Below are 14,968 nucleotides of genomic sequence, written 5' to 3'. Positions count from 1 at the left end.
GCTAAATTTCTCATTCTATCCATATTTCCTAACTTTTCTTATATAGTCTTCATTTTGTTAGTCTCTCTGTTTTACTACCTTCAGACAACTTGCAATGAACAGGCCCTGTTTTTCAAATATGATAATCCGATTTTGTTTTGATGTATCTCTAATGACAGTTACGAGGGTCTATATTTCTTAACTGTAAAAACAACTAATGGTACTTAGGAAACCCGTTTAAAATCTGTAAAATAAATTGGATTCATATCCTTAACATGGCAGCTATGCTCTTATATTCTTGCAGTGAGCCAATGACTTTTAATTCATTACAAGCAAATACAACTTCCACACTAAAATGCCCTGAAATCTTCCTTTCTTTTGCTTTGGAAAATATAAAGTCTAGAAAGAAGAAAACTCAGAAAACTCTTCTGGCCAAACTGAGTTAATAGTTGACAAAATGCCACCTAAACCCCTCAGGCCTCATATCCTAAGTAAAGCTGAAATTTACCAGTCAAGTATTTTACCATTTAAGCCCTGAATGAAATTAAGAATTTCCTAGGCCAACACAAATACCCTAGACTTTAAGTCCAGAAGGGAGAAATGAATGTTTCCTTATGTTAAAACATTCAAATCCCCCTTGTTCATCTACTACTACTCCAGGAATAAATGTTAGGATCAAAAGAGGGAAAATAGGGGAGTGTTGTCATTCTGAAATACCTAAAACAGGCCAGTTTAGAGAAAACATCATCTCCTTCAAAGAAGGAATTTCTCCAGACTTACTGCTTTTTTCTCCTCCAGGAAGTATACTAAGAAGGCTGGCTTATCTGGCCATTTATTTTGCTTTCTGAAATAATACTTTGGAAAGATGGCTTAAAGAGCTATTTGAACTTACTCAATGTTCAAAATGTCTATGACTGGCCATGGTACAGTATGATCAAATATTAGAGCTGGAATAAATCCCCCTGATTATCATGAGGCCAAGATAATCTTGCAGAAGGAAATGTGGTCCAAAAAAGTTAAGCAACTTGCTTAGCAGGAAGCCCAGGACACAAATCTAGGCCTGCTAGCTTCCTTTTCTTATTCTACCACTCCCTATAATAAAAACTATTTTTACAAAATAACATTTAAACAAGATAATCCATTGACTTTAGCTCTTGCAAGTTTAACATGTTAATTTTAGAGAATGTGGGAAATAGAAAAAGGAAAATTTTTAACTAGGAAAATTTGATATCAGTAGTGAATTCAGTAACAGCCACAATAGTTTAATTTAAAACTGAACACTGGTTATATTAAAAATACATTTTCCCTACATAATTTTAAGAAAATTAATGCATTGGAAATTTATATAGACAAATGGTATTTTTTTTAATAGCAAAAGGTTGTCCACTTCTCATGTAAACTGGAAGGAAATATAACGAAGTCCATTATAAGTATCAAAAATGAAATGTGCACCCAGTTAAAAGAACATTTTAAAATACATTTAATTAAGACGTTTTAGTTGAGGATTTTCTCTGATTCATTCCAGACATCCCCAAAGGAAAAGAAACTTGAAACTCAGAAGGATTGAGAATAATAAAAACAAGTGAGGAGGGAACAGGAAAAGGTGGGGAAAAGGCCATTTGGAGGCCTGGGACCTTAGAAATAGTGAGAATGAGAGAAAAGCATGCTATGATATTTGCAAATAAGGAGGCGATGATGAATGGAGAACACTGGTGATGTTTAAAGAGGGGTCAGAGAAATCAGGAAATGCCTATTTACAGAAAATATTTTGAATCCTAAATATATTTATATTATTTTAGGCTTTAAAAAATTCAAATTGTTATACTTCAGATATTTTCCTTCTGCTCTTTCCTAAGAAAGAGACTGGCAAGAATCCATTTCAACAATTCCATGCAATGAGAAGAAAACGAACACCAAAGGTATAAGTGGTGGTTTGTCGTTTAGACCAGCTGAAATGACAATTAACAGTTTGAAGCTGTTTGATAGGAAAGGTCCTATTATAAATGTTTCATGCCCATTTAAATTCTATCCAATTTTCAGTATGGAATAAGTTCTTACAAATACTTTAATGAAACAAATTAGGCAACGGATATGAATACACAATTTACAGAAGAAGAAATACAAAGGGGGAATGAAATTATTTGATGTATCACTGAGTTATTGAAGAAATCCAAAAGACACAATGAGGCCGGGAGCAGTGGCTCATGCCTGTAATCCCAGCACTTTGGGAGGCAAAGGCAAGCAGATCACTTGAGCTGACGTCAGGAGTTTGAGACCAGCCTGGCCAATATGGTGAAACCCCATCTCTATTAAAAATACAAAAATTAGCCGGGTGTGGTGGCCGGCACCTGTAGTCCCAGCTACTTGGGAGGCTGACACAGGAGAATAGCTTGAACCCAGGAGGCAGAGGTTACAGTGAGCTGAGATCACGCCACTGCACTCCAGCCTGGGTGACAGAGCTACACACCATCTCAAAAAACAAACAAAAAGACACAATGAAAATTTTTTTCCCATTACATTGAAAAATATTAAAAGGTTGAAAAACTTAGCATTGTTGAAGATGTGGCAAAATCAGCAATTGCTCGCACTAGTGAATAGCAGTGTGTGAATACATATGAAAGTATAATACTATTTGACTAATACTATTTGACATAACAATGTCAAATTATAGACATTTACCCTAACTAATCAGAAATTATAAAATAAATTATGCTGGTACATCTATGCAATGGAATACCACATAGCCATTAAAAATGATTATTCATCAACCTATAATTGTATTCATGACATTGTACCAAATAGAACAAGGTTACCAATCAGTATGTATAGTATTATCACTTATATAAAAAACTGTGTATATAGGCACAGAATGTCTAGAAATTCACTAAGATATTAACAGAGACACTACCTCTGGGATCTCAGGGGATTTTCACTTTCTTTTTTTTCCCTATATGTTAGTATTGTTTAAACATTTCACAAAGAGTAAGTCATTTTCTACAGTTAAAAATAAATAACAAAGCCGATTTTGTTTTAAATATGTTATCCTTCATGCAGGATAAAACAAGTGCTATTAGGTAACAAATGGTCTAGCAGAACTCTACCATCCACAGTCCTTTTTCTGCCCATTTGTCTCTGCTCAGGATGGACTCAAAACAACCGTGATTAAATAAAATAAAAATGATACACAGAGTCCCTCTGTATTATATGCACAGGAAGAGAGGGGATTAAACTCCTTAAAAAGAAAACCCCACATTTTCTCCTTCATTAACTTAAATTTTCAAAGAGAGTAATTAACATGCTGCAAAGTTATTAATGAGTTGCATTTCAAATCCCTATATGCTGTAGTAATTGTGTTCTCAGAAGAAAACAGGCCAAATAATTATAGAAATTCAGACACAGTTTTTAAAGGCTACCTTGATAGGCAGATTGGAAGTGATGAAAACTTTCTGAATGTGAAATTTATCTAGTGTAGCTGTTTCTTGAAGTTACTTTAAGCAAAAGCTGGTCTTAGATTACTCTATTCCCCAAAAGTTTCAATAACTTTTTGTTTCTTTTCTTACCTTTTTTTCAGTGAATCTATAGGCAGGTCTCTGCAACCTTGGGTACCTTGTAATTACATTTAAATACCTTTCCTAGTCTTTCAACCAGCCCCTTTAAAGATTATCTATTTACCTAGTGGCAGACTCCCCACATAAGCACCATCTAGGTACTGTAAATGTAGTTACTATCATTTTCCCCATTCTCTAAATCAGATGTTAATAACAGAAGGTATTTTTTCTGGAAGCACACTTCTCTTTCTACCCCCTAAATAGAAATCAATCATTCCTTTATCAGTGGCAACCCATAATTTATTAGGTACATTTAGAGGTTTACCCAAAAATGATTATGTAAGAAGTCTTTCCAAAACTTATAATGAAGCTGGAAAAGACACAGTATTCAATTTTTACTACATCTTTGCAGCATGCACACATACAAGTCTATAAAACATAGATAGCTATGGAATAAAATGCTATCATACACAGTTAAATCTTAACAATTTCATTTCCCAAATAACAAACCCCACAAACCTTTAGTTGTTCATCTACTACTCTTGTAACTTCTCCAGCCATTGATTCCAGGGTCTCCTGAATTGGACTGGAGAGTAAGCCACTGGCTCCCGCCCAAGATGCACCACCAACATGGTATAAATTTGGTAACAACTGTAAGATAAATAAAAAATAACCTCTTTAGAATTGGGTAAATATTTCAATCAAAGTCATTGCAGAGTGAATGAGAAGGGTGAAGGAATACTGTTAGGGATAATCTCTTCTCAGTCAAAGGCTCTTTGCACAGATTAATAAACCGAGGTCCAGACTATGGGCATTCATTTTTATTCAATGAGTCACAGCAACCCTAAGAAACACTAGACTGGGTATTAGGAGACTTTCACATTGACCACTTCTGTCATTAAGCAGCTTTGAAACCACAGGAATAATACATTACCTCCTCATGTCTTTTTTTTTTTTTTTTTTTTTTTTTTTTTGAGATGGAGTTTCGCTCTTGTTGCCCAGGCTGGAGTGCAATGGCGCGATCTCAGCTCACTACAACCTCCGCCTCCCGGGTTCAAGCGATTCTCCTGTCTCAGTCTCCCGAGTAGCTGGGATTACAGGCACATACCACCATGCCCAGCTCCCCTTCATGTCTTAATGTCTTCATCTGGGGTATGAAAGTTGAGCTGCTTTTACTCACAACACTTCTGTCACCAAAAGTGTAGGTGTTTGCCACACCAGGCAAGTCTCCAGTTCTCTGCATACACTAAATGGGTGTCCTACAAATCTATTCAATTCAATTCTGACACTGTCTACCCAGAGTTTGCCTGAGATCCCAAAAGTGAAGGACTCAGTCCCACCAGACTATCCCCAGTTCAGATGGCACTCACAGGTCCCAGGTTGTTACTGGTACTTCTAACCAACAAGCCTTAAATTCAAGGGGTTCCCATAAATCCTTTTTCAGGTTCCATAATTTGCTAAAATGACTTACAGAACTCAGCCCAGCATTTTACTTATGATTACTGGTTTATTATAAAAGATACAGCTCAGGAGTAGCCAAACAGAAGATGTATAGGGTGAAGTAAGGGGTCAGGGGAGCTTCGGGGGAGTTCTGCAGGTATACAGCCCTCCCAGCACGTTGATGAGTTCATCAACCCAAAAGTTCTCTGAAGCCTACTGTTTAGAGATTTTATGGAGGACCCATTACATAGACACGACTGATTAAATCATTGGCCACTGGTGTCCATTCAATCTCCAGCCCCTCTCCATTTCCATGGCATCCAGGGGGTGGGCTGACAGATTCAGTTCACTAATAACGTGGCTGGTTCCTCTGGCAACCTCCCCTATCCTGCAACTTTCTAGGGGCACAGGAAGAGTCACCTCATTAGGATAAACTCTGGTGTGATGAGAGGGGCTTTTTATTAATAACAAAAGATGCTATTATCATCTCTGTCACTCAGGAAATTACAGGGGTTTTAGAAGCTCTGTTTCAGGAACCAGGGACAAAGACCAAATACTATAACAAAAGATGCTTCTATCATCCCTATCACTCAGGAAATTACAAGGTTTTAGAAGCTCCATATCAGGAACTGGGAACAAAGACCAAATATACATCTCTTATTGTATCACAAGAGTATCTGATTGATCTACAGATACCTCATACTAATGACATTCAGTGATTGTGTGATTCTAGCAGCAGAACCAAAACCAGATCCCAGTTTTTCTGACTCACAGTTAAGTCCTTACTCTACTAAGTTACACATTGGGAACCAAAGTCTAATGTGAGAGAAGCTTCCTTTTAGGGGTAACAGAGGGGAGTTTCATGTTATCAGCTTGGAAGCAGAATCATTTTAAATGAGCTGTTACTCATTTAAACTACAGCTCCCTCTCAGTTGTTGAGGGCCCAATCACACCCTCTGTGAATCACACTAGCCCTCTGCTTTTTATTCTATATCTTGATTATTGGTTATCAGCACAGGTACAGAAAGGAGGTCAAAGCTAATTCAGTTCACTTTGCCACTTGTTAGTAAACTTGGAATTGGGTAGAGAGAGAAAGTTGAAACTGGTTTCTAAAACTAAATTTTATGAAACGTTTTTATTATACCAGACTCTCACACAGCCTGAAGTGAAACTCACCGTTTTAGAGTTCTTAGCATCACGCATGAGCCGCTCTGCTGATTTTAAATCTTCCTGGATAGCGTCTCCCCCACAATTTCGTAAGGAGTTGAGATGATCTTGTACTTTCACACATATTCTGTCAATCATCTGCTCCAAACCAGAAAAAGGCAAGCATCCAAGTCAGCCCAGCCGATATTCAGATAGAAGGAAACACAGAACGAAGGAGTATGAAAAAAACTTCAGCAAACCACAGAATGCACAAGGATGAAAACCTCAAACCCTTCTAACTGGAGTCGTTGAGAATGCTGCTTGTAAGCAATTATTAATTTACTTTATTCATACAAGTAACCTTTGGCAACTTTAATGCCAGAAAAAAATTGAAGGCATTTCAGTTCCCTTTCCTGCCTTAAGAAATGCAGCACGTAGAACAAAAGTGAACACTTCTTGATGATTCAGAACCTCACTCAGTGACATTTTGCTAGATACTAACTCCTTCATTAACTTTTAGTGAGCACCCTCTATGTGTTAGACATAGAGTTAGGTACTGAGGAAACAGAGAAATAAAATGTGCAACACTGAGACTGTTGCAACGACTACAAAATGATGCCCGACAGCCAGTTGGTCTCAATACTATAGAAACCAGAACATCCCTTAAAAATTGGTATTTTAAAAATCGATTCAATTACATCAAGTATTTTTCTTTGTAAATTAAGAGCCACCAAAAAACAAAAACAAATTGAGGTTTTATTATATTAACATAGGTAGTAATGAAGTCAATATCATCTAGTTTCTATTACAATAAGATGCCTCCCCTACCAGTTTAATTGCACCTAAATCATTCTCAATTGTTTTACGGATATAAACACAAAACCCAATGGGAGATGGTGGATCCCTATGGTAGACAAAAAATATTTCAGAAAGGTTAAGATTATGCTCTTCTATATTTGTACTTATACAAAAAAGCATGAAGGAAGCCAAGAAGTCTGAAGAAAAAGATAACCACAGTGTGGTTTTAAAAGTGTCTCCAATATTTTCGTTAGAGCTGCCGGTTGTCTATTTATTTCATGTTCTTAAAAAAAGTATTCATTCTTCAAAGGCCTTACATGTCAAGAGTCCTCTTCCATCTGATAATTCATTTGGCAGAGGAGACAAACAATATTCTATTTTAGTTAAATTCACACTTCTCTATTTTGAATTATTTGATATCATAACGATAGGAAGCTAAAGTCTGCCCTTCTTCCCCCATAAATTTCAAAATGATAGAGACTTTACACACTATTCCGAAGACTTCAGGTCTGATTACAGAGCCCATGTCTACTTGCTGTAGCACTGCCGTCTCTCTTGCCTTTTTCTTTGTAAAGTCAGGTTCATAATATCTACCGCACATTCTTTATTAGTGTGTTATGAAGACAATTCAATAAAATAACAGCACTCAAGCACCTATTGTTGAAAAAGGGCCAGTAATGCCAAAGTTTATGTATAATAAAAACAGCTCCTATTGCTGTAAAATATATTGAGGTTACATACGTTATTATCTTGAGATCCCCCTAGGAAAAAGAAGTTGTATGAATGTTGCTTCTCACATCAAATTCTCTGCCTAAAATCCCTAAAAATCTAAGACAAGAAAGTTATGATTCCTGCCTCTGATTGTAGGCAGGAATCATATCTTTCTGCATTTACACAATGCCCTGCATAGAGCTAACTATAAATTTTTTAAAATCTTAATTGATAGAAATCATAACTCTTCTAACTATTGTATTGATCTGTGCCTCCTGAAGCAAAAAGGGTCATTAATAATTCATATCTTACCAAGAATGAATGCCTAATTTCAAGAGACAAACCACACACTAAGAAAGAAACTGATATACATTTGGGGCTGCAAAAGGCTAATTTGAGAGGCATGTGGATGAGGCACTATAAAGTTGGTATCTTTAATCACCATGAGAGAGCAAAGAGACACTTGAAATGTATGCCCTTAAGCATTCACCAAGGAGAGAGGATTTACATGAACTCAACAAAAATGGTCTTTAAGTAGAACATTTAAAATGTCATGCAAAAGAACAATCAAAATTAAGTTCTTCAATTCAAAGAAGACATAAAATCTCATGTCTCCAAGATTCCTCTGAGCATAGCTCAGCAGACCACATTTAGATCCTTTACCATGAAAGAGCTCAAAGCTCAGAAAGGGTAAACTATTTAAGATGACATACAATGATTACACAGAGTACAGATTGAAAATTTTGAAAAAAGTAAATCAAGGGGTTTATCAGTTCATAATTCGTCTCTCAAGTACATAAATATGAAAAATAAAGGAGATGCAATCTGAAAGGCTATAATCTCTTGGGTTACCCTGTTAGAAGACCTCATAGAAGATGGTTGTGTTAGGGCTGTTTAGTTTAACCTCTCTACTTCACCCTAACCCTATAGTGTTCAGTTTCTCTAAAGCAATACAGAAAAGTTGTTGACGGCCATAGTTTATGAAGCTCAATTCCTTCCAAGAAAATGTACCCTGTCATTCCTAGATAAGGTTTTGAGTCTTAATCTGTCTTCTTACACCCTTCCTGCAGGTCCCATAACTTCCCCTTGAGAACACCCTGCACAATCATATGCTCTCTTCCAGTGACAGTCTTGCACATATTTAAATACACTTATTTTTCTTCCTTAGCCTTCTTTTCTTCAGGTTTAACATTCCCAGCTCCTTTTCCCATGCCTACGCTGACACAGTTCTCCAGTCCTTGACCTCCTTTCCTGTAGGTCACTTCTGCATTCTGTCTTCCACCTAGAACCTCATGAAGTCTCCTTAGTGAAATGGATTGTAACTAAGAGTGGACTGGAAAGCACAGAGCTGAGATGAACAGAGCTATCGTCTTCCTTACTGTAGAAAGTATACCTTCATTAATACGGTACAAGTCAAATTGACTTCTTTGGCAACTACATCACACCACTAACTCATATCACACTTGCTGGTGACTACCTAGGCTTTTTCAGATATACTGGGCTATTGAACCCACGGGTAAGAATTACAACTATTAGCAATAAATGCCATCTGTGGTTGCTCACAAGTTGATACAACTGTTCTTATTTCCAGCAAACAGCTTATTCATAGAAAATTTTATCATTTTCCACATTGGTTTCTTTATTCCATTCAAGAGAAATAAACTGGACACCTGGCATAGAGGAGCTACAGTCTTGAAAAAGGTTACCCCTTGCCACCAGCAACTTAAAAACCTGGAAGTGGGAAGAAATATTCACAATTAGCAGTAACACAGGACACAAAGTGCTACATAATATAATATCCACAAGGACATGAACATTTTATTTTCTTCACTGCTGAATCCCTGTTTCTTATGATAGTGCCTGCCATATCATAGACTTTTACAACTGTTTATTCAATGATAAATGAATGATATCAGCTTTTAAAAAAATTTTATCCAAAGGAGGAATCACACCTAGCTGAGGTTAAAAATAACTTTTTTTTTTTTTTTTTTTTAGCTGAGTCCTGAAAGATTTGTACGGATTGAGAAAAACAGAAGGGATCGTTAAACAAAAGAACAAACCCAAGCAGTGGTACATCCAGACACTATGACTCCTATCTCCTGGTTAGGAACAGAGGCACCTTACAGTGGGAGATCAGATTGGAATGATGGGTTAAGGCAGGACAGTATAGCACTCCAGTGCAGGCTAAGAGGTTGAACATGGTGTCCAAGGCACAGAGCGTCATTTCCCCAGCTCCTCCCCACAATTGTGAGCTCTAGAAATCCCTTACCCCATAAACATTCACGGTGGCTCAGCTTCCCTGATACAAAGAACATGGGCTGTGGAAAGCAGGAGGAGACACATAAAATGAAAAAACTAGTCCTTGTAGTTCTTGTTAAAAAAAAAAAAAAAAAAGACGTAGAAGGTAGTTAGTAAAAAGACCTTAGCAAGAGAGCTGGTAGTATAAATAAAAACAAAAGAAGTATCTTTTGCAGCCATTGGACAGGGTTTAGTGGGTAATGGATGGGGAAAGCAAATGAAGAGTTCAAGATGACTCCAAAGGTTCAACCCTCAGTGAATGATGATGTCCCTGAGTGAAATGGCAAAATCAAGAGTTCAAAAGGATGAGTTTGGTCTTAATGACTGATATCTCAGAAGGCCAAAGTGCTGGAGATGCTGAAAAAAATAATTGGGAAGATAGGACTCTCTGGAAAGAAACAGGGACTGAATGGTTAGATCCAGGAGTCATCTACAAATGAGAGAGTTAAAATAGAAGCAAATAGCCAAAGGAAAAGAACACTAAATACAAAGCTTTGAAAAAAAATCCTGCATTGGGGATATGAAAAGAGAAAGAGTTGTGTAGAAAGCAGAAGGTAAGACACAAGAGTGGCAGAAGGACATTCAGAATGGTGCATTGTCCAGTGAACTAAGAACTGAGTTTTAAGAAAGATGAGATGGTACATAATAATGATGGTAATTGTGATAATAAAAATAACAGCCAAAAAAAACCCATTAATGTTTACTGGTAAGAAGCCAAATCCTTTTCAAGCATTATCTCAGTTACTCTTTACATCACCTTCATAGATGGGTACTATCATCATCCCCAATAAACAGATGAAAAAACTGAGGCTTAAAGAGGTGAGTAAGTGACTAACATAAGTTCACACAGGGAATAGTAGAGCCTGGATTTACATCTGGGGTCATCTGACTTGAGAGCCCAAGTTCTTAACCATAATATTCTGCCTCCTTTTATCAAGAGATGAAGAAGGAGAAAAGGCCCCTGCACATTGTGACAAAGAAACCAATGAAAGAGCCATTTCAGTAGATAAAGAGGGACAGAGGCCATGTTTCAAAAGGTTGCAAAGTGAGTGTTTAACAAAGAAGTTAGGACTGCAAATGTAAAATGTGCACATGAAAGAGGAAAGAGAATATAACAAGCAAATAGCTCTAAGAAGTAAAGCCCCCTCCCTCACCCTTTCTTTCTCTCTCTCTTTCCCTCCTTCTTTTTCTTTCTTTCTTGGTGAGAAGGCTAAAGAGAAGAGCTTGGCGAGTGGCAGGCAATTCTGGGCCTGTTTTCACAACTACAGTTTTATTGTAACAACACTCATTCATTTCCATGTTGTCTATGGTGGCTTTCACTCTATCGCAGCAGAGTTGAGTAGCTGCAACAGAGATCCTATGGGCTCCAAAGCCTAAAGTATTTAATGGCTTTTTACAGAAAAGGTTTGCCGAGTCCTAATTAAGAGGCTTTATCATCTGGAAAAGAAGGTATCAAAAACGAAGATAGAATGTTGAGTCTTATAAAAATATTTCCTAATCAAAGTCACCAGACAAAAACAAATACAACCAGTTACAAGACTTCAATATTTCATTAAAACATTCTTTAATGCCTTTGGTGTCACCTGAGAATGATGACCGAGAATGATGGCTATCAAGTTGGCAAGGGCATTAGTCACAGAGGGTCTATCCTTTCTATATTCAGGTTTCTGGAATCTTCAAGGTAAATCTCTCCTGAAGTGACTAAAATGATTAAAGTCTAAAAACTGCTAATCATAATGTCCTAAGAAATTCCCAAAGTGAAAACGTGGCAATATACCTACTACATAACTCAGATAATTCAGAATAATGCCATCTATGCAGAATTTTCTCTCAGTAGATGAAACGTACTTTTAAGAATAAGCATTAAAGGTTGCTGCTGTAATTTTTTTTTTTTGGATGGGCAAAAATCCACTCTGAATTAGGGGGAAAAAGTTGGAAAGATGTTGTATTAAGAAAAGACAGGCTGAGGCAGGAGAATCGCTTGAACCCAGAGGCAGAGGTTGCAGTGAGCCAGGGTTGCGCCATTGCACTCCAGCCTGGGCAACAAGAGTGAAACTCTGTCTCAGAAAAAAGGAAAAAAGAAAAAAAAAAGAAAAGAAAAGAAGTCTTGGGCCAGGCATGGTAGCTCACACCTATAATCCCAGCACTTTGGAAGGCCAAGGTGGGTGGATCACTTAAGGTGAGGAGTTTGAGACCAGCCTGGGCAACATGGTAAAACCCTGTCTCTACTAAAGATACAAAAATTAGCTGGGTGTGGTGATGGGCACCTATAATTCCAGCTACTCGGGAAGCTGAGGCAGAAGAATTGCTTGAACCAGGGAGGCGGAGGTTGCAGTGAGCCGAGATTGCCCCACTGCACTCCAGCCTCGGCGACAGAGTGAGAAGTCTTCATTATTGTAGCTCATAAAGGAACACAAGACAAAGTTTCAGTGTAACTTTCATTGCATTTCATGTTAAACACTAAAACCTGTTAATAATAGTAAACCATAAAATACTAGGCTAGTAGTATTAGTTCCTTGCAGGAAAAGAAATTAGATTTTTAAGAGACTGGTAAGGTCAAAATAATGGCTTTCTTTCTCAAAAGTCCTGCTTCTTCACTAGTGTAACTTTTCTTCTCAACACATATTGGTTTACTTTTTCTTGCTTAAATAATGCATATTTACTGTAAAACATTCAAACCATACTGAGAAGAGAATAAAATACACCTTTCATACCACCTAAAATAACCATCATTAATATTGTGATGAACACCCTTTTACATGTCTCTATGCCTATCTATACAGTCACCCATAGTTTACCTAATTGGAATATTATGCATGACATTTTTATTATGGACATCTTTCTTTCATTCTAAGAAGAAGCAACAAAAAATTAAATAACATTTGTAACAAGGTAAGAAAATAATGCAAACCATTCAACATGGTCTAAAATGACAAAAATTTCCCTACTAGTCAATTCTTTTCAATTTGCAGAGAAAAATTCTTTTGAAAGCCTCTGCCTCTTTAATTCCTCTGGTGGCTTCCATTTTAAATTTAAATAGGATACTTATTTTTATGTTTTTGATTTATGAATTATAGAAAATAGCAGTTGATTCCACGAAATAAAAACTAAACATTTAGCATACTTACAATACCATTCAACTTTCTCCCTCTTAAACTTCTAATTTTATTTTGTTTCATTACCTTTACGTTATTGCGATTTTCAACATTTACAATCTGTTATGTAGCAATAATTAAGCTTGCCATTCTTGTCTGATATTAAAATTTTAAACCCTCTAAAATGTAGCTATAAAGTTGTGATTATGGCTGCCCCAGAGAAAGACACGCCAATCCCTTAACCCTGCAGCTTAAAGTAGATTTTCCCAAAGCAGCGATTTTTAAAAACTTTCTCTCAGCTTGTATAACTTCTACGATTTCATCTCTGCTATCATATCCTATTTATACCTCATATTGCGTACTTTTCTGTTTGAGAATTTATTCAAGTAACTTTTTTTCATAAGGAATATGACGGGAATAGAATTTCTGAGTTCATGTCTGAAAACGGCTAGGTATAGAATTTTTGATCCAAAATAAATCCGCTTCCAAACGAGGAAGACATTACCTCGTTTACGTCTACTAATTGGGATTGATGCTAAGAATTGATTCTAGTTCCCTTGTAAGATAGCCCATTTACTCTTTCTGGAACTCTTTTTTTTTGAGTCAGAGTCTCGCACAATCTTGGCTCACTGCAACCTCTACCTTCCAGGTTCAAGCGATTCTCCTGCCTCAGCCTCCCAAGTAGTTGGGATTACAGGTCTGTGCCACTACACCTGGCTACTTTTTCTTTTGTATGTTTAGTAGAGACAGGGTTTCACCACCTTGGCCAGCCTGGTCTGAAACTCCTGTGATCCACCTGTCTCGACCTCCCAAGCGTTGAGATTGCAGGCGTGAGCCACAGCGTCTGGCCTGGAACTCTTTTCTTTCTGGAACGCTTTAAGATTTTTTTTTTTCTGTATTCTAGGTGTTCTGAGATTCCACCAAGATATATTTAGGTGTGGGTCCTTTTGCCCACTCATTCTGATCAATTCTAGTGGGTTATATCAACCCCGAGACTCATATGAAATGGTTTTCTATTCTTTCCTGTCCTCTAATATCTCTCATTTTTATAATGATTTTGAAGCTCCATTAGAAGGCTGTTGATTATTCTAATTCACCATTTCACCTACTTTGCTTTCATATTTTTAATGTCTTTTTTTATTATAAGCTATAAAGGTTTGCTCTACTTTTTCTTCCAGAGGACCAGCTTAGTTTGTGTCCATCAGTTTATTTAATTCTGTACTAGAGTATCATAATTTTAATTGTTAAGCATTGTTTCTTATTCTCTGACTACTCCTGTTCATAGCAGCCTATTCTTATTTTATGGACATATCATTCTCTGCAGTCCCAATGAACTTACAATGACAATTTTTTTTAAAGCTCTCTGCTGTACTCTGCATTATCTGAGCTCAATTCCTTTGTTCATCTCGCTCTTTGACACATAGATTGTTTTCCTCAAATATCTTGTGATTTTTGGTTTTGGTTAATTTTTGGAAAAGAAATATTTCACATTTTTTTTAATTATTATAATTCCGTTTCCTTGGTAAAGCTGGGTAGAGAGAAGAGGAATGCAGTATAAGAGAAAAACACCTCAGTTTCTCTTCAGCATGTGTTAATTAATATTCATCAAACTTTTCTTCAAAAGAATCTCGGAATTTTTTTTTCTTTTTTTAATGAACCTGACATTGTGAACATAAAATCTGGGAATCTGTATTCTACCCATGGAAGTGTGAAGGAATAAAGAGAAAGGAACAGAATGTCTCCAAAGTAGCAAATTTGATCACTTTCAGATTTTATTATCTATTATAATCAAAAGTTCCTAATATTCGTATAGAAACCTATCTTACTGGCAATTGTTGATTGATAATTAAAAGTGCATATTTAGCCTTAGAATTAGCCTACCTTTTCCTCCTTCAGTATCTTCCCTCAAACTCTACTTAGATTTGTTGTCATTTTCAAAAACTAGTTCTTATT

At 36.7% G+C, this 14,968-nt stretch overlaps 1 protein-coding gene across 16 annotated transcripts in view; it reads right to left on the bottom strand.

Moving 5' to 3' along the window:
* CARMIL1 (capping protein regulator and myosin 1 linker 1) overlaps positions 1 to 14,968 on the bottom strand; it is a 340,777-nt gene that overhangs the window by 76,460 nt on the left and 249,349 nt on the right. For all 16 annotated transcript variants that reach the window (XM_063605168.1, XM_063605169.1, XM_063605172.1 and 13 more), the window contains 2 exons: positions 6,144 to 6,272; positions 4,047 to 4,178 (listed from right to left, as the gene is read on the bottom strand). In XM_063605168.1, coding sequence (XP_063461238.1) covers positions 4,047 to 4,178; positions 6,144 to 6,272 — 261 coding nt within the window. The remainder of the gene's footprint in view (positions 1 to 4,046; positions 4,179 to 6,143; positions 6,273 to 14,968) is intronic.

This window comes from Pan paniscus, chromosome 5 (genome assembly GCF_029289425.2).
Source record: "Pan paniscus chromosome 5, NHGRI_mPanPan1-v2.0_pri, whole genome shotgun sequence".
NCBI lineage: Eukaryota > Metazoa > Chordata > Mammalia > Primates > Hominidae > Pan > Pan paniscus.
This window is presented reverse-complemented; position numbering and strand designations above follow the sequence as displayed.